Genomic DNA, 19,542 nt, shown 5'->3' on the forward strand with positions numbered 1-19,542 from the left:
ATAAAGTCAACACGAACACTGAATTAGTGAACTGTGAATCACTGTTCCTGAGGGAAATACAGAGTTAGGTTCCTGTGAGTCTCTGGTCACAACATTTTTGTCAATCCATCAATACATAATCTTGTTTTATGTGAGTTTTTGTTTAAAGACACTTTATTTAATATTCTGTTAATTTGTTAATAATGAATTCACATCCAACAGCACTATGACTCATGCCTTAACAAAGCTCACCTAACACATGTATTTTTCTCTGTAAGGCACATCACAACCTTCTTGCACTTAGAAACATTAGACAGAATTTCAACACTATGCTTGTGCACAATTTTTTTTTAATTGAAGTATACTTGATTTACAATGTTGTGTTAGTTTCTAGTATACAGCAAAGTGATTCCATTTTAAATATATATATATATTCTTTTCCATTCTGGCACACAATATTGAATACAGATTCCTGGGATATAACAGTAGGCCCTTGTTGTTTACCTATTTTTTATATAGTAGTGTGTATCTACTAATCCCAAACTCCTAATTTTATCCCTCCCCTCCCCCTTTCCCCTTTGGTAACCATAAGTTTGTTTTCTATGTCTGTGAGTGTGTTTCTGTTTTGTAAATAAATTCATCTGTGTCATATTTCAGACTCCACATATAAGTGATTATCACATGGTATTTGTCTTTCTCTTTCTGACTTACTTCACTTAGTATGATAATCTCTATTGCATCCATGTTGCTGCAAATGACATTATTTCATTCTTTTTTATGGCTGAGCAGTATTCCATTGTATATATGTACCACATCTTCTTTATCCGTTCATCTGTCAATGGACATTTAGGTTGTTTCCACGTCTTGGCTATTGTGAATAGTGCAGCTATGAACATTGGGGTACATGTATCTTTTCAAAATTAGAGTTTTCTCTGGATATGTGCCCAGGATTGGGATTCCTGGATCATATGGCAATTCTATTTTGACTTTTTCAAAGAACCTTCATACTGTTTTCCATAGTGGGTGCACCAATTTACATTCCCACCAACAGTGTAGGAGGGTTCCCTTTTCTCCACATCCTCTCCAGCATTTGTTATTTGTAGACTTTTTAATGATGGCCATTCTGACCAGTGTGAGGTAGTACCTCAATGCCCTTTCGATTTGAATTTCTCTAATAATTAGTGGTGTTAATAAGCATCTTTTCATGTGCTTCTTGTCCATCTGTATGTCTGTCTTCATTGGAAAAATGTCTTCAAGGGCCAATTTTCATTGCAAAATCACTAACAAAAAGCAAAAAACACTTAAAAAAAAGTGGCACTACATAGATCATGAAAAGGACACTTGTTTACAGAATGAGAGCTGAAACAAAAATGCAGAGCACTGTCTTGTTTGACCTCATCTGGAAATGTGTGTCAGGGCATTCAAAATTTTCACTTCTCTGCATATGTCCACAAATGATCATAAAATCACTGTAAGTATATTTTAGGTTTATAAATAAATTTTAACAAGCAGGTGAATTCACATATACAGAATCTGTAAACAATGAGGATCAACTGTACATATTAAAGTACTTCTACAAATAGACTTCTTAAATAAAAACTATAAACGTTTATAAAGTACGTTTAAAATATTGCAAGGATGCCTAACTAACTTATATAGTTTTTCAGATTTGCACAGTGACTGAAGTAAAATAAACTAATACAAAAAGGAAGGTATACAATCAGAATATACTTTTACAATGTTTTTTGTTTTTTTTTTTTTGGCTGTGCGGCACAGCATGCGGGATCTTTTTACCCTGACCAGGGATCCAACCTGGGCCCTTGTCAGTGAGAGCACAGACTCCTAACCACTGGACCACCAGGGAATTCCCTACAATGATTTTATAACTCATACATGTTGTAAATTTCAAGCAATATTAAAATTTTAAGGCTAGGTCATTCATACTACCTTATATCATAGCAATTACCTCATAGGTATTTAACTCAAAAAATTCATAAATCAAAATGCTGGGTATACCTAAGAGCAAGATCAGTATTCTACCAGGAATGAGTCTCATGACAATGTTTACTATCCTGGTAACCTCAGCTGGATCTATGATGACAGAGTTTCCTCAGAGCTCAAATACAGACTCTTGGCCTTTTGCCACAAAGCTTGTGACCGCAGAAAAGAAACTAATCCAATAATGTATGACACAGCTCAAAGTGCAAGGGCAAAGACTCAGTGCCTTGTAATACTGCAAAATGTGAAACTCAGAAAAATGTTGCAGGACTCTTTTAGGCAAATAAGCAAAAAGAATTGTTTGAAACATGTATTTATAATAATTCCAGCCCAAAGTCAACTGAACAACTTGAATTAAACCATGTTCATGCCCACTTCGGCAGCACATATAATAAAATTAGAATGATACAGAGAAGATTAGCATGGCCCCTGCTCAAGCATGACACGTGAATTCATGAAGCATTCCATATTTTAAAAAAAACAACAAAAAACCCACATTCATACTATCCAAAGCAATCTACAGATTTAATGCAATCCCTAACAAAATTCCAATGGCATTTTTCACAAAAATAGAACAAACAATCCTAAAACTTGTATGGAACCACATAAAACCCTGAATGGTCAAAGCAATCTTGAGAAAGAAGAGGCATCATGCCTCCTGATTTCAAACTATATTACAAAGCTATAATAATCAAAACTGTATGGTATTAGAATAAAAACAGACACGTAAATCAATGGAACAGAATAGAGAGCCCAGAAATAAATGCATGCATACATATGGTCAATTAATTTATGACAGAGGAGCCAAAAACATACAATATAGATAGGATAGCCTCTTCAATAAATGGTTCTAGGAAAACTGGACAACCACATGTAAAAAATGACTGGACCCTTATCTTACACCACAAACAAAAATCAACTCAAAATGGATTAAAGACTTGAATGCAAGACCTGAAATCATAAAGCTCCTAAAACAAAACAAAAGGGCGAGCTCCTTGACATCCATCCTGACAATAATTGAAGATAACAAACCTTAACACGTATGCACTTAAGAAGAGAGCAATGACATAACGTAAGGTGTCGGGGAGGAGACGGACTTGAATGAAGGCAGTCAAAAGGTACTACAAACTTCCAGTTACAAGATAAATAGGTACTGAAGATGTAACATACAAGACAAATATAATTAACACTGCTGTATGTTATACATTAAAGTGGTTAAGAGAGTAAGTCCTGAGTTCTCATCGCAAGAAAAATATTTTTTAAAATTTCTTTAATTTTGTTATCTACAGGAGATGTTGTTCACTAAACTTACTGTGATACTCATTTCATGATGTATATAAGTCAAATAATTATGCTGTACACCGTAAACTTATACAGTGTGCTTTATGCCAATTGTATCTCAATAAAACTGGGAGAAAAAAATACTGACAGGCAAATACACTATTATACTTAGAAACTTCAGCATTCTCTATCAGAAAATGACATATCCAGCAGGAAGAAAATCACTAACATATAGTTGAGTTTTTTTCAGCTTTACTGATATATAATTGACATTGATATGGTATTACTTTAAGATGTACAACACAATGACTTGATATATGTATACTTTGTGAAATGATTACCACAGTAAGTTTAGTTTTTACATTTAGCACTTCACAGAGTAACAAAAAAAATTTTTTCTCGTGATGAAAACTTTTAAGATCTACAATCTTAACAACTTTCAAATATACAATACAGGACCAGATGGTTTCACAGGCGAATTCTATCAAACATTTAGAGAAGAGGTAACACCTATCCTTCTGAAACTATTCCAAAAAATCTCAGAGGAAGGAACACTCCCAAACTCATTCCATGAGGCCACCATCACCCTGATGCCATAAACCAGACAAAGGTAACACCAAGAAAGAAGATTACAGGCCAATATCACTAATGAACATAGACAGAAAAATCCTCAACAAAATACTAGCAAACCAAATCCAACAACACATTAAAAGGATCATACACTATGATCAAGTGGGATTTATCCCAAGGATGCAAGAAGTTTTCAATATCCACAAATTAATCAGTGTGATACACCGCATCAACAAATTGAAGAATAAAAACGATATAATCATCTGAATAGATGCAGAAAAAGCTTTTGACAAAACTCAATACCCATTTATGATAAAAACTCTCCAGAAAGTGGGCACAGAGGGAGCATACCTCAACATAATAAAGGCCATATATGACAAACCTACAGCTAACATCATACTCAAGGGTGAAAAGCTGAAAGCATTTCCTCTAAGATCAGGAACAAGACAAGGATGCTGACTGTTGCCACTTTTATTCAACATAGTTTTGGAAGTCCTAGCCATGGCAATCAGAGAAGAAAAAGAAATAAAGGGAATCCAAACTAGAAAAGAAGAAGTAAAACTGTCACTGTCTGCAGATGACGTGATATTATACATAGAAAATCCAAAAGATGCTACCAGAAAACTACCGGAGCTCATCAATGAATTTAGCAAAGCTGCAGGATACAAAATTAATGCACAGAAATCTTTTGCATTTCTATACACTAACAACAAAAGATCAGAAAGAGAAATTAAGGAAACAATCCCATTTACCATTGCATCAAAAAGAATAAAATACCTAGGAATAAACCTACCGGAGAAGACAAAAGACCTGTACTGTGAAAACTATAAGACACTGATGAAAGAAATCGAAGATGACACAAACAGATGGGAAGGTATACCATGTTCTTGGATCGGAAGAATCAATATTTTCAAAATGACTATACTATCCAAGGCAATCTACAGATTCAATGCAATCCCTATCAAATTACCAGTGACATTTTTCACATAATTAGAAAAAAAATCTTAAAATCTGTATGAAGACACGAAAGATGCAGAATAGGCCAAAGAAAATTTGAGAAAGAAAAACAGAGCTGCAGGAATCAGGCTCCCTGACTTCAGACTATACTACAAAGCTACAGTAATCAAAACAGTATGGTACTGGCACAAAAACAGAAATATAGATCAATGGAAAAGGACAGAAAGCCCAGAAATAAACCCATGTACCTATGGTCAATTAATCTATGACAAAGGAGGCAAAACTGTACAATGGAGACAAGACAGTCTCTTCAATAAATGGTGCCAGGAAAACTGGACAACTACATGTAAAAGAATGAAATTAGAACATTATTTAACACTATACACAAAAATAAACTCAAAATGGATGTAAGACCAGATACTATAAAACTCTTAGAGGAAAATATAGGCAGAACACTCTTTGACATAAATCACAGCAATAACTTTTACAATCTGTCTCCTACTAAGAGAAATAAAAACAAAAATAAACAAATGGAACCTAATCAAACTCAAAAGCTTTTACACAGCAAAGGAAGCCATAAACAAAACACAAGACAACCCACAGAATGGGAGATAATATTTGCAAATGATGTGACTGACAAAGGATTAATCTCCAAAATTTACAAACAGATCATGCAGCTCAATATCACAAAAAACAAACAACCCAATAAAAAAATGGGCAGAAGGCTTGAACAGACATTTCTCCAAAGAAGACATACAGATGGCCAAGAGGCACATGAAAAGATGCTCAACATCGTTAATTATTAGAGAAATGCAAATCAAAACTACAATGAGGTATAACCTCACACCAGTCAGAATGGCCATCATCAGAAAGTCTACAAACAATAAATGCTGGAGAGGGTGTGGAGAAAAGGGAACCCTCCTACACTGTTGGTGCAAATGTAAATTGGTGCAGCTGCTATGGAGGTTCCTTAAGAAACTAAAAACAGAGCTATCATATGATCCAGCAACCCCACTCCTGGACATATATCTGGAGAAAAACATGGTTCGAAAGGTTACATGCATCCCAATGCCCATTTCAGCACTATTTACAATAGTCAAGACATGGAAACAACTTAAATGTCCATCGACAGAGGAATGGATAAAGAAGATGAGGTATATATACACAGTGGAATATTACTCAGTCATAAAAAAGAATGAAATAATGCCATTTTCATCAACATGGATGGTCCTGGAGATTATCATACTAAGTGAAGTAAGTCAGACAGAGAAAGACAAGTATCATATGATATCGCTTATATGCGGAATCTAAAAAAAAAATTATATATATATATATATATATATATATACACGAGATACAAAACTTATTTACAAAACAGAAACAGACTCACAGACTTAGCGAATGAACTTGTTACCATGGGGTAAGGGTGTGGGGGAAGGACAGAGTGGAAGTTTGGGATTCACATGTACACAGTGCTATATTTAAAACAGATAACCAACAAGGACCTATTCTATAGCACAGGGAACTCTGCTCAACACTCTGTAATAGCCCAAATGGAAAAAGAACCTGAAAAAGAACAGATACATTTATATGTATAACTGAATCACTTGGCTGTTCACCTGAAACTAACACAACATTGTTAATCAACTCTACTCCAATATAAAATAAAAAGTAAAAAAGAAAAAGAGGAAAGATACATGGGAAAGCTCCAAATACTTGGAGATTTTAACAATATATTTCTGCATAACATAAGGGTCAAAGAAGAAATCTCAAGAGAAATTTTAAAATAATTTGAATTAAATTTTCATTCAACTTAACAAAATGTGTGGGATCCAGCAAAAGCAGTGCTTAGAGGGAAATTCATAGCACTGAATGCATCGATTAGGGAAAAAGAAAGATCTGAAAGCAATAATCTAAGCTTTAACTTTAGGAAACTAGAGAAAGATGAGTAACATAAAACTAAAGCAAGTAGGAGAAAAGAAATAAAAATTAGATAAAGAAATCATTGAAATTAAAGACAAAATCAATAGACAAAAAATAAATAAAACAAAATCTGGTTCTTTGAAAAGATCAAAGATTCTTTGAAAATTGATAAATTTCTATCCAAGATAACCAAGCAAAAAAGAGAAATGACAAAAATTACTAATATTAGAAATAAAAGAGGGATCCATCACCACTGATCTATGGACATTAAAAGGATAATTAAGAAGTAATATGAACAACTCTATGCTTGCAAATTTGATGACTTAGATGGACCAGACCAATTCCCTGAAAGACACAAACTACCAAAACTCACACAAGAAGAAATAGATAACCTGAATAGTCCTATACCTATTTTAAAAATTGAATCAATAATTAATAACTCTCAGCAAACCAGGAATAAAGAGGGAACTTCTTTAACTTGATAAAGTGTATCTATAAGAAACCTAACTTCATACTTAATGGTGAGAAACTTGAAGCTTTCTCACTCAGATCTGGTAAAAGGCAAGGATGAACCTTCTCACCATTGCTTTCCTACATCGTACTAGAAGCCCTTGCTAATGCAACAAGGCAGGAAAAAGAAATAAAAGGTATACAGATTAGGAAGGAAGACATAAATCTATCTCTATTCTCAGATGCCATGATTGCTTACGATTGCTTTATTCAGAAAATCTGAAAGAAGTGACCAAAAAACTCCTGGAATAAAGAGGCAGTTATATAAGGTTGCAGGACATAAGGTTAATATACAAAAGTCAATTGCATTCTTATATACCATCAATGAACAGTTCAAGTTTGAAATTATAAACACAGTATCATTAATATTAACCAAAAAAAAAAAAAAGAAAAACCTGAAATATTTAGGTATAAATCTTTTAAAAATGTACAAGATCTATAGGAGGAAAATTACAAAACTCTGATTAAAGAAATCAAAGAAGATATAAATAAACAGCAAGCTATTCCATGTTCATGGACAGGAAGTCTTGCTATTGCTAAGATGTCAATTTTTCCCAGTTTAATCTACAGATTCAATGCAATCTCAATCAAAATCCCATAAGTTATTTTGTGGATATCAACAAACTGATTTTGAAGTTTGGAGAGGCAAATGATCCAGAACAGTCAACACAACACTGAAGGAAAAGAAAAAACTTGGAGGACTCATATTATCTGACTTCAAGAATTATTATAAAGATGGGGGCTTCCCTGGTGGTGCAGTGGTTAAGAATCCGTCTGCCAATGCAGGGGACACAGGTTCGAGCCCTGGTCCAGGAAGATCCCACATTCCGTGGAACAACTAAGCCCGTGTGCCACAACTACCGAGCCTGCGCTCTAGAGCCCGCAAGCCACAACTACTGAGCCTGTGTGCCACAACTACTGAAGTCCACGCACCTAGAGCCTGTGCTCCGCAACAAGAGAAGCCACTGCAATGAGAAGCCTGTGCACTGCAACAAAGAGTAGCCCCCGCTCACCACAACTAGAGAAAGCCCACGCACAGCAATGAAGACCCAGTGCAGACATAAATGAATAAATAAAATAAATAAATTTATATAAAAAAAGAATTATTATAAAGATACAGTAATCAAGACAGTGTGGTACTGCTGAAAGAATAGACAAATAGACCAATGAAACAAAACAGAGAGCTCAAAAATAGAGCCCCAGAAATACACTCAACTGATATTTGATAAAGGAGCAAAAGCCATAGGTGGAGCAAAGATAGTCTTTTGAACAAATGATGCTGGAACAAGTGGACATTCATATGCAAAAATATGCACCTAGACAAAGACTTTACAGCTTTCACCAAAAAAAAAAAAAATCAAAATGGATAATAGACCTAAATGTAAATGCAAAATCATAAAACTTCTAGAGCATAACATGTGAAAAACCTTAATGATCTTGTGTTTGGTAATGAGTTTTTAGATAAAACACCAAAGGCACTATTCAGGGAAAAAAAGAAAATTGTTAAGTTGGACTTCATTAAAATTTAAAACTCTGCTCTGTGAAAATATTACAAGAATGAAAAGACAAGCCACAGACTAGGAGAAAGTAATTGCAAAACACGTATCTGATAAAGGATTGATATCCAAAATATACAAAAAAAACTAAAAACTAAACAATAAGAAAAGCAACAAACCAAGTTAAAAATGGACGAAAGATTGAACAGATGTCTCACCCAAAAAGATATATAGATTACAAATAAGTATTTGAAAAGATGCTCAACCTCATATGTCATTAGGAAACTGCAAATTAAAACAATGAAATACTGTTACCCATCTATTAGTATGGCTAAAACAAAACAAAACAAAACCTGACAATATCAAATGCTGACAAGGATATGGAACAACAGTAACTCTAACTGCTAGTGGGAATGCAAAATGATACAGTCACTTTAGAGACAGTTGGCAGTTTCTTACAAATCCAAACACAGTCTTCTGTGAACATCTAGCAATTATGCTCCTAGGTATTGACTCAGTTGAACTGAAAACTTAAGTCCATACAAAACCCCGCACATGAATGTTTAGAGAAGCATTATTCATAATCACCAAAAACTAGCAATCAAGAAGATGTCCTTCAATTGAGGTGAATGGACAAACTGCGGTACATCCACACAGTGGAATATTACACAGTGAATATTTTTATATAAATGAGCCATGAGCTGCAAAAAAGACATAAAAGAATCTTAATTGCATATAGCTAAGTCAAAGAACCAGTCTAAAAGGGTTACATACTATATGATTCCCAGAATATAACATTCTGAAACAGGCAAAATTATAGACAGAGATCAGTAGCCAATGGGTTTGGTGGGAAGGGAGAAAGAATAGATAGGTGAAGCACAGGCGACTTTCAGAGTGGTGAAACTATTCTGTCTGATACAGTAATGGTGAAACATGACATTATGCATTTTTCAAAACCCATTCTACTGTACAATACAAAGAATGGAACTCAATGCAGACTATGGATTTTAGTTAATAATAATGTATCAATATTGGTTCATTAACTGTAACAAATATACCACACTAATGAAATATGGTAATAATCAGTGACACTATGGGCAGTGGAGAGAGAGCTATATGCAAAAACTTTCTGAACTGTTAGCTCAATTATTCTGTAACTCTGACACTGTTAGAATTAAATCTATTAATTAAATGTGTGTATACACATATATATCTACATATGTATATGTACATACACATATATATGTGAAATTAAGCTATTTACACTCTTAATTAACAATACAGAGTGGCCAAGAAATAGAGGATATAACAGATAGCTACGTCTCCAAATCTACCATTTTGTTCATGGTTTGTTTTGTTGTTTTTCATTCCCGTTCCCAACACTCCAGAAGAGTGTTCATTATTCAGCCTGTATTGGGCTTGCTCCAAAGATACAAACATGGATAACTTCAGAAAATGGAAGAGAATCAGACTGAATTTACAGACTAAAAGAGAATTGGGTCTAGATTAGTGGATATAAATCACCAACCCCTAAAACAGAAGTTTAAATTTTAATAATGCTCAGTGGCCAGGAAGCTACAAAATTATACGATATATGGGTTAATACAACTGGCAGAGATAGAGCTTATGGCAAACTAGAGAGAGCTTGCCTGGCTTAAAGGCCTAAATGTTCAAATGTTTGTAAAAAACAAAAGAGGCCAAGTAAAATGTGTGCTGGCTGGAGTTCTCTCACCTACCTAATTAACCTGGTCTCAGTAACTTTATTCAACATAGATAAAATAGAAAAGCACTTATGTTGAGCATAATGTGCCCCTCTTTTTCTTTAACTGTAGAACACTTACTGAAATATCAAATCTATTGATAGAAAATGTATCTAATGCAGCCTAAGTCATTAACATTTGCTTTAAGCAACTCAGTATAATTTACCTCTTGAATCATACAAAAAGTATCTTAAAATTAATTTTTAAAAATACACCGGGCTTCCCTGGTGGTGCAGTGGTTGAGAGTACGCCTGCCAATGCAGGGGACACGGGTTCGAGCCCTGGTCTGGGAAGACCCCACATGCCACAGAGCAACTGGGCCCGTGAGCCACAACTACTGAGCCTGCGCATCTGGAGCCTGTGCTCCGCAACAAGAGAGGCCGCGATAGTGAGAGGCCCGTGCACGGCGATGAAGAGTGGCCCCTGCTTGCAGCAACTAGAGAAAGCCCTCGCACAGAAACGAAGACCCAACACAGCCAAAAGTAAATAAATAAATAAATAAATTTAAAAATACACCTTGGGACGTCCCTGGCGGTCCAGTGGTTAAGACTCCATGCTTCCAATGCAGGGGGCTCGGGTTCGATTCCTGGTCGGGGAATTAAGATCCCACATGCGCAGGGTGCGGCCAAAAAACAAAACACCTCAAAGAAATTCTCATTTTAAGCAAATATCCTGACATAAAATTATTTATATAATAGTATGTTCATAAAATGATCAAATTTTGAGCTTTCACATGAAAGCTTTTAGAAACATACAAAGAGGTCTGTATGAATTGAGAAGTTATGAAGATAATATAGACAGCCAAGTAAAGTCAGCTCATTAAATATGTTTGAAATTCCCTCTAGAAATATTGAGGGAATGTACTTCATTTCCTCTCTACTTCATCTATAAGAAACATTTATGTATATAAAACTTGATTTAATCATGAATGGCACCAGAAATTTAATAACCTGAATTCTTAAGGTATGAACAAATGAAATTATGAATAACTTCACACACAATTCATATATAAAGACTGAAGATGCTGATGAACTAAAGAAACAGACTGATTAAAAATACTATATTACTAAACTAGTGTTTAGTGTTTATAGTTTTAATGTTGTAAGATGAAAAAATTATAGAGATTTGTTACACAATGTGAATGTATTTAACACTGCTGAACTGTACACTTAAAAATGGTTAAATGTTAAATTTAATGTTGTTTTACTTTTACCACAATAAAAAAAGATTTTTAAATACTGTATTGTTTGTTAGCATGCTTCATTTGATAACTTAAGAAAGGCCTAAAATGAATATGTTAACAAAAATATATGGCAGAAAATGTTAGCTCTAACATAATTTTCACCAGTACAAATTATTTGCAAGACAAAAAAAGAAATAATAGAGGCTGAAATTTAATTCTCTAATGTGTTTTTCTGTACATTTCCTCTAACCACTGTGTTTACTGCACAAGATTTAAAAACTCACATTTAATGTCTTTTATCCTAAAAATTATGGTGAATAACAGATGACTAGAAAATCTTCTCCTTCTCAGTAACTGAATCCAGCCAATGAATATTATACAACAGTCATAAAGTAAACTTTTTCTTTTTTTTAAATTAAAAAAAAAACTTTTTGGCCATGTCGTGCGACTTGCAGGATCTTAGTTCCCCAACCAGGGATCAAACCCGCACCCTCGGCAGTGAAACCTTAGAGCCCTAACCACTGGACCATAAGGGAATTGCCAAGTAAACTTTTTCAATTGAAATAAATTAAAAACACGATGAAATATTCCATACTAATTTAGGTTATTTTTACCATACAATTTCTATTTAATGGTTACCTATAATTCATCTCAAAAATCATACAGAACACTTCTATAAAACATACCTTTTATTTAGGAAAATAAGTTATTTTATCATAAATTCAAAGATTCTAGAATATGGCTGAGGCAATAAAATCTCTCCTTTTGAGAGAGGTTTAAAAAACCAGATTTACTTTCACTGTGGTTTAACACAAAAAGAGAAAAATGAAGAATAAAAAAGGATCAAAGTTGAAAACAAACATGAGTTCTCTTATTGTCAAATTTACTAAATACACAACTCCTTAGTCATTTCCATTAAAAAAAAAAAAGTATATACATGACATGCCTACAGTTTCACAGTAGCAATCCTGCAATATCACAGGCTAAAATAGGCTTTCACTTCAAAATGTAACAGTTCATATTTAAACAAACAATTCAGAAGACCCCTAACCCAATAAGGGGCCATACAACACGAGCCAATGAACAAAAGTGAGGTACATGGACTACTGGTGATAATAAACCTTAGGTGGTACACAGATACATATTTTAGATTTTAATTATTATGCATTCATTTTTACAGCTTGCTTATTACAGCAAAGAAGGTTGATTCCCCATTTAGGGTAATGATGCAAACATTCTGAAATACACTTATTTAGGTATAAAATAGGGTCAATTTAAAGAGAAAACATCAAATTAAAATGGCATAGATGATATGCAGATTTGGCAATACTGTGAAGGTGAGCTGTGAATGACTTTTAAGAAGCACTGCTGTAGGTTATATTTGTCATAGAAAACAGCGGTCGCATTAATGTTGGGCCTTCTGCTAATTACTTTACATGCATTATCTCATTCTATCTTTACAACAATCTATTAGATTATTACTAAATTGAATTCACAGGTATTACATTAGAAAACTAAGGGTCAAAAATGCTAACAAATCTGCCCAAGGTCATTAGGGGTAGTAAAAGGCAGAGCCAGGGTTAGCCCACAGGTCTGTCTGTCAGATACTAAAGTCTGAGTTCCTGTGCTACGTGTTATACTATTTCTCCAGTCTAAAGGAGGAAAGACTGAGAGGATGAGAGGATGAAGTAAAACTGAAATGAATCTCTTTGACACAGAAACACATCAGTCACTTAGCATGATTCCCAACATAAGTTCATATGTAATATGTTTCCTTGCCATAATCAGAGTGCAGTTACAGCACTTGCTGGAGCTTCAGGCTCCAAGCTTTGTTGTGTCAGAAAATACTGCTAAAGAAAGGATTAAGCAACAGAGTTATATGGAACATCAAGTTGATATTCCCTATATCCATGTATCTTTGTATTCCACGTATCTAAGAACATGTGATTACCATCACTGGTTAAATAACACTTAACCAGTCCCTACATCTAGGAGCCCAACAAAAGACCAAGCACATTTCTGCTAAAACAAGGGTCTCTTCTGGTCATATCTGCTTGTCTAGTGGTCCAGTGCTAGAAACCATACCACTGATCCTCCCAAGTGTGCTTGAATTCCAAGAACTTTTATATTTAATAACAAAGGAGTCAATGGCCCACTGAATTACACCCTCATTTGATATATGGGACAGAGAAATTTAAAGAATTAAATTTTATTAGAATAAGTTAAAAAAAATAAATAAATTTTCCAGTGTACACTGCGAAACAATTCTATATTATGAAAAGCTGGAGAATATGTACCTGAATTCATTTAGGGCATCAACTATTCGATTATATGCCAAACTCCTCTGACTGGCATCAGCTGATCTCCGGCTCATTTTCATAGCCTTGAAAGCAATCAAATAGTTAATTCTTATACTGATCATGGGCAAAATATGGGGGAAAAAAAAGTAAAAGACAAAGTCACATATTTCCACAACATTCTACCCATCATTCTTAACTAGATATACATAAAGAAGGCACACATATTTCTAGTGGCTTTCTTTTTTTTTTTTTTTTTTTTTGCACCTTTGGTCATTTAATGAGTATAATAAAATTCAAATTTTTCCAATAGCAAGCCTCTTACTTAACTGTCAAACCACAGAATGTCAACACACAACGAGGATAATATTGACAGTTTCTGGGTTACATAAAACGTTTTTCTCCCAAACAGATCATAAAATGATAAGTCAGTAACAACAGCTCCTGGGTTTCACTAATATTTCATAAATAATGGTTCTGTTAACTAAATCCTTTTTAAAATCTAAAATATAAAGATGCTACTGAAAGATGTATCAAGTTATTAGTAATATTTGCTTTCTTAAAAACATATTTAGCCAAAGTTGAGAAGTCCTGCTTTAGGTAGACAAAAAGGGGATCAGGATTAGAATATGGATATCATAAAGAACTTTGAAATTTTTTAAACTTTTTCAAAAAGAATGTAATTATGCATTACTTATGTAATTACACATTATTTTTAAAATGTTTAAACATATATTTAAGAAAATGTTAGACTACTTCAGGCTAGAATCGTTCACATTCATCCAAAAGCTTCAATAGGGTAAAAGTGACAGTTAACTTTGTTTTCGCTAACTGCTGAGAGACTCCCAATTTATAAAGAAGTAAATAGTCTTTAGCTAGAATTGAGCAGTATTCTTCCTTAATTTTACTAACAATAAAAAATTTTACATTATAGATCTCAAAAGGTAGCGCAGACTTTGAAATAATTCCCACAGTGCTCAGAAACAGAATCCATAGATTTTCATTAAAAAAATAAGTAATAGTTTGAAAACTGGCCCTAGACCATAACTTATTTGGATGGTTCAGTGTTTACTACATTCTATGATTACTTACCAACTACAGAACGTTCTAACTTAAGTTCTATTCATTTATATGAAAGTATTCACTCAGCTTTATCTTTCAGCTTTATTAAGAAATGAGATGTTAAACTTGAACAAATATCCACACAACTCTAAGTACTGCAATGTGCACTTTAGGTTGTAGAATGAACAAAACATTTAAAAAGTAATGTTTAATGAGTTCTATAGTGCCTGAATATTTCAAGTTTTATACAAAGTTTAAACACTTCTCCCAGTAACTGAAATGTCAGTTCAGCCACAGCTTAATATTCCACGTACTGACTTTGGCAACAACAGACTACAAAAAGAGACAGCAGCGAACTGTAGAAAATGTCACCAGTGCTGAACTTCTGAAAAAGTAAACGAAAATGGACTTTACTCATCTGCTCAGTAAAAAGGTACTGCTAATGATCTATTTGTCTTTTAACAGATTTAATGTAAATAATATAGTGTCTTCTTTAGAGGCAGATGATCCTCAGACACTAATGAGTTACTGAAATGCATCCTCTGCTTTCTAGAACATTCTAATTGGTCTTGCATCTCTAGTCTCTTTTACTAGTCTCTTTTAAACATACTGCCAAAATAACGTTCCTAGAGTACAATTTGAAGACAGCCTAACAAAGTCAAAAATTCTGGCAAGCATTCTAGACTCTCTGTGATCTGGTCACCATTAACTCTGCCAGCCATACCACTCACTACTCCTCTTTGTATCTTTTCCTTTCTGCATATTGTCACAGGGATTAAGAACTTTAGTTACACCCACTGACAGTTCAACTTATAGGAATCTCTTATAAAATATAATCTGGAAAATTCACCAAGATGTTAACTGCAGTGTAGCTATAACTGTGAAAAAGCAGAAATGATCTAATAAAAAAGTTACTTAAATGGAGGAAAGCCACTAAAATATATTCAAGAACCATTTAAAATGAGAAATGTGTATGTTAACAATGATGACTTTTTCCAAATGGGCACATAATTAAAACAGCATGAACACAGCACAGTCCCAATCAAGTAAAAGTACAATACGCACAGGAAAGGCCTGGGTAAGACTTTCAGCAAAATGTTAATGAGTTATCTTTGGGCAACAAGGATATCAATTTTTCTTGTTATTCTGCAATATCCATTATTCAAAACTTTATGTTTAAAAAATCCTACACATCCTTTAAGATGCAGTTCAAATGAAACATCTTCCTAGTAGGAAGTCATTTTTCTTCCCTATGAACTCCTAAAAAACTTTGATTTTCCTTCTTTTTTAGTTATCTTTATGTTCTATCGTATATTCACAATTTTCTTACTTTACATCAATTTATTACATGCACTATCAGCAGCATTTGACACAACTGATCACTCCTACCTTCTTAAACTACTTTCTTCACCTGGCTCACCCCAAAAAGCACTCTCTCTTATTTTTCCTCCTACTTGAATGGCCAATCCTCAGTCTCCCCTGCTGGTTCTCAACTCCTCAAATTGTAACTACTGAAACGCTCTACAAATCAGGCCTAGGATCTCCTCTCCTCTCTTCTCTCCTCAATCAGTTTCTTGTCTTAAAATACTATCTATACACTGGTGACTGTCCGGCCTGGACCTTTCCCCTAAACTCTAGACTCACAACAACTTGGATGTCCAGGAGGCACTGCAAACAAACTGCTGATCTTCCTCCACCAAACCTGTTTGTAGTTTCCCCATTTTAGTACTGGCAATTCCATCCTTCTTACTGCTCAAAAGAAAAATCCCCAGTCAATCTCTATTATTCTTTCTCTTAACCCCAATTTGGTCCATCAGCTAATCTCCTTAGCTCTATTTTCAAAAATATCCAGAATCCAACCACTTGTCACCAATTCCATCACGAAAGTGCTTTAAGTATCCACCATCTCTCACCTGAATTACTTCAACAGCCTTGTAACTGATTCCAAAGCATCCACCTTCGCCTCTAGAAATCTATTCTGCATCAGCAGTAAGAGTGATTCTCATGAATGTCATTTCCCTGCTCAAAACACTCCAAAGGTTTCCCATCTTTCTTAAGAGTAAATGCCAATGCTCATACCATGGTATCCTATAAGGTCCTATATGATCTGGTCTTATTTCTAACTTAGCCACTTTGGCCTCCTTATTCCTCCTTACTGACGCTCAAGCATCAGGCTTACTCCTTTGCCCCTCCTGGAGCATTCTTCTCTCAGATGGTTATAGCTGACTTCCTCCGTATCTCTGGACCATATGTCATTTTATCAGGAGCTTTCTTGACTATCCTATAAAAATTTGTAATCCTTCCATCCAGCATTCCTTAAAAACCTTTCTGTTTTATTTTTCTCCATGGCACTTATTACCATCTAAAATCTTATATATTCATTTGTTTATTTCTATGCCATGAGGTCAGGGGTGTTGCTTTTTTTCACATCTTATCCTCAGTTGCTAGAATAGTGCCTGCCACATTCTAGGCCCTCAAATACTTATTTATTGAATGGATAAATGACCTTACATCTTTTTTTTAGGTAGTAGGCTTCTTAAAAGGAGCTGAAGTCTACTTTGCATCTCTCAGATCACTTTGTAGGGTACCTGCACAGATTCTGTTAATTTTTCTGCCAAATGAATAAACACAATGCTTAAGCAAGAGAATAAGATTCAAAGGAAAATAAAATAAAAAATATAAACAAACCATAAACATGACTATGCTTACCTGTTCTATTGCACTCTTTAATTTGTTCATGTGGCTTTCAAACAGAGGAAAATGTGAAAAAAAGAATTCATTAAATTTGTTACTTTCATCTTCATCTTTGGATAATGAAAAGATTACCCCAATTGCAATCTTCTTTTTCCTCACAATCCCTGGGTTAGGGCCACAGCTCTCCTCTGACAGATTAAAGCTTTCTTCTATAGACCTTAAAAATAAATGGTTTTTCATTTTAAAAAAATATAAAAATAATTAAATTCACAATTCAATCTCCTTGCTAATTAAATGTAGGCAAGCTAAAGGTCTTCCAGTGTTTTATCAAGTAAATCTAAAAATTCATACCAATTGTGTATCTCTTTGAGAAATCTACTGGCTATTCCTTTATACTCATATTTTTGTAAGAAATTTTAATAGAGAGTCAGATTGGAAACATTTTTGTTCAATTAGAAGTCACTAAAAAAGTAGATAATCCCAATGTATAACCAACCTAAAAGAGCCTGAATTTTAAGGTTTATAGACAGAGTCTGATATAATCTCTTCACTGTTCTAGAATCTACTTATCTCCCCTTTAGATTCCAGGAATAAAATCAAAGGTGAAGGAATAAAGGGAGTGAATAAAAAAGGAAACAAGAAGCTTCATCATCTTTAGCTGTACTTAACACAGACTAAAAAAAAATCTTTCAAGAATGAATTAACTTGCCAAAATAGAAACATGAAAAACTGAAATATCGAAACATGCAGCAGATGGATCAAAGACCAAAACAGAAGAGTTAAAACTATAAAACCCTTAGAAGAAAACATAGGTTAAAAGCCTCATGACACTGGATATGGCAATGATTTCTTGGATATGACACCAAAGGCAAAGGCAACAAAAGAAAAAAATAGATAAATTGGGCTACACAAAAATGAAAAACTGCTGTGTATCAAAAGAAACTATCAACAGAATAAATGGGCAACTAATCAAATGGGACAAAATATTTGCAAAGCATATATGTGATAAGGGATTCATATCCAGAAATATATAAAGAACTCCTACAATTCAACAACAACCACCAAAAAAAACACCTGATTAAAAAATGGGTAAAACACTTGAATAGACTATCTCCAAAGAAAACATACATATGGCCAATAGGAAAACAAAAACAGGGCTTCCCTGGTGGTGCACTGGTTGAGAATACGCCTGCCAATGCAGGGGACATGGGTTCGAGCCCTGGTCTGGGAAGATCCCACATGCCACGGAGCAACTGGGCCCGTCAGCCACAACTACTGAGCCTGCGCGTCTGGAGCCTGTGCTCCGCAACAAGAGAGGCCGCGATAGTAAGAGGCCCACGCACCGCGATGAAGCGTGGCCCCCACTTGCCGCAACTAGAGAAAGCCCTCGCACAGAAACGAAGACCCAACACAACCAAAATAATTAATTAATTGATTATTTTTTTTTTTAAAAATTGAAAAAAAAAAAAAACATGCTCAACATCACTAGCCATCAGGTAAGTGCAAATCAAAACTACAAGGAGATATCACTTCACACCCATAAGGATGGTTATTATTTAAAAAAAAAAGGAAATTAACTACTGGTGAGGATGTGGAGAAATTAGAACTCTTGTGCAGTTCTAGTGGGGGAAATTTCCTAGCGGTACAGTTGTTAGTACTCCACGCTTCCAGTGCAGGGGACACGTGTTCAATCCCTGGTCGGGGAACTAAGATATGCAGCGTGGCCAAAAAAAAAAAAACACCCTGGCCATTTCTAGTGGGAATGAAAGTAAAATGGTACAGCCACTGTGGTGAAGAGTATGGCAGTTCCTCAAAAACTTCAACAGAGAATT

The 19,542-nt window shown here is 34.5% G+C and overlaps 1 protein-coding gene and 1 non-coding gene across 3 annotated transcripts in view; one reads left to right on the plus strand and one right to left on the minus strand.

The window, feature by feature from the left end:
• FNIP1 (folliculin interacting protein 1) overlaps window positions 1–19,542 on the minus strand; it is a 131,907-nt gene that overhangs the window by 36,983 nt on the left and 75,382 nt on the right. For both annotated transcript variants that reach the window (XM_059917017.1, XM_059917015.1), the window contains 2 exons: window positions 17,726–17,927; window positions 13,955–14,040 (listed from right to left, as the gene is read on the minus strand). In XM_059917017.1, the coding sequence (XP_059773000.1) occupies window positions 13,955–14,040; window positions 17,726–17,927 (288 nt within the window). The remainder of the gene's footprint in view (window positions 1–13,954; window positions 14,041–17,725; window positions 17,928–19,542) is intronic.
• LOC132364160 (U6 spliceosomal RNA) lies at window positions 2,345–2,451 on the plus strand. The gene has a single exon (XR_009502717.1). It is a non-coding gene; the product is annotated as a U6 spliceosomal RNA (small nuclear RNA).

This window comes from Balaenoptera ricei, chromosome 3 (genome assembly GCF_028023285.1).
Source record: "Balaenoptera ricei isolate mBalRic1 chromosome 3, mBalRic1.hap2, whole genome shotgun sequence".
In the NCBI taxonomy this organism is placed as follows: domain Eukaryota; kingdom Metazoa; phylum Chordata; class Mammalia; order Artiodactyla; family Balaenopteridae; genus Balaenoptera; species Balaenoptera ricei.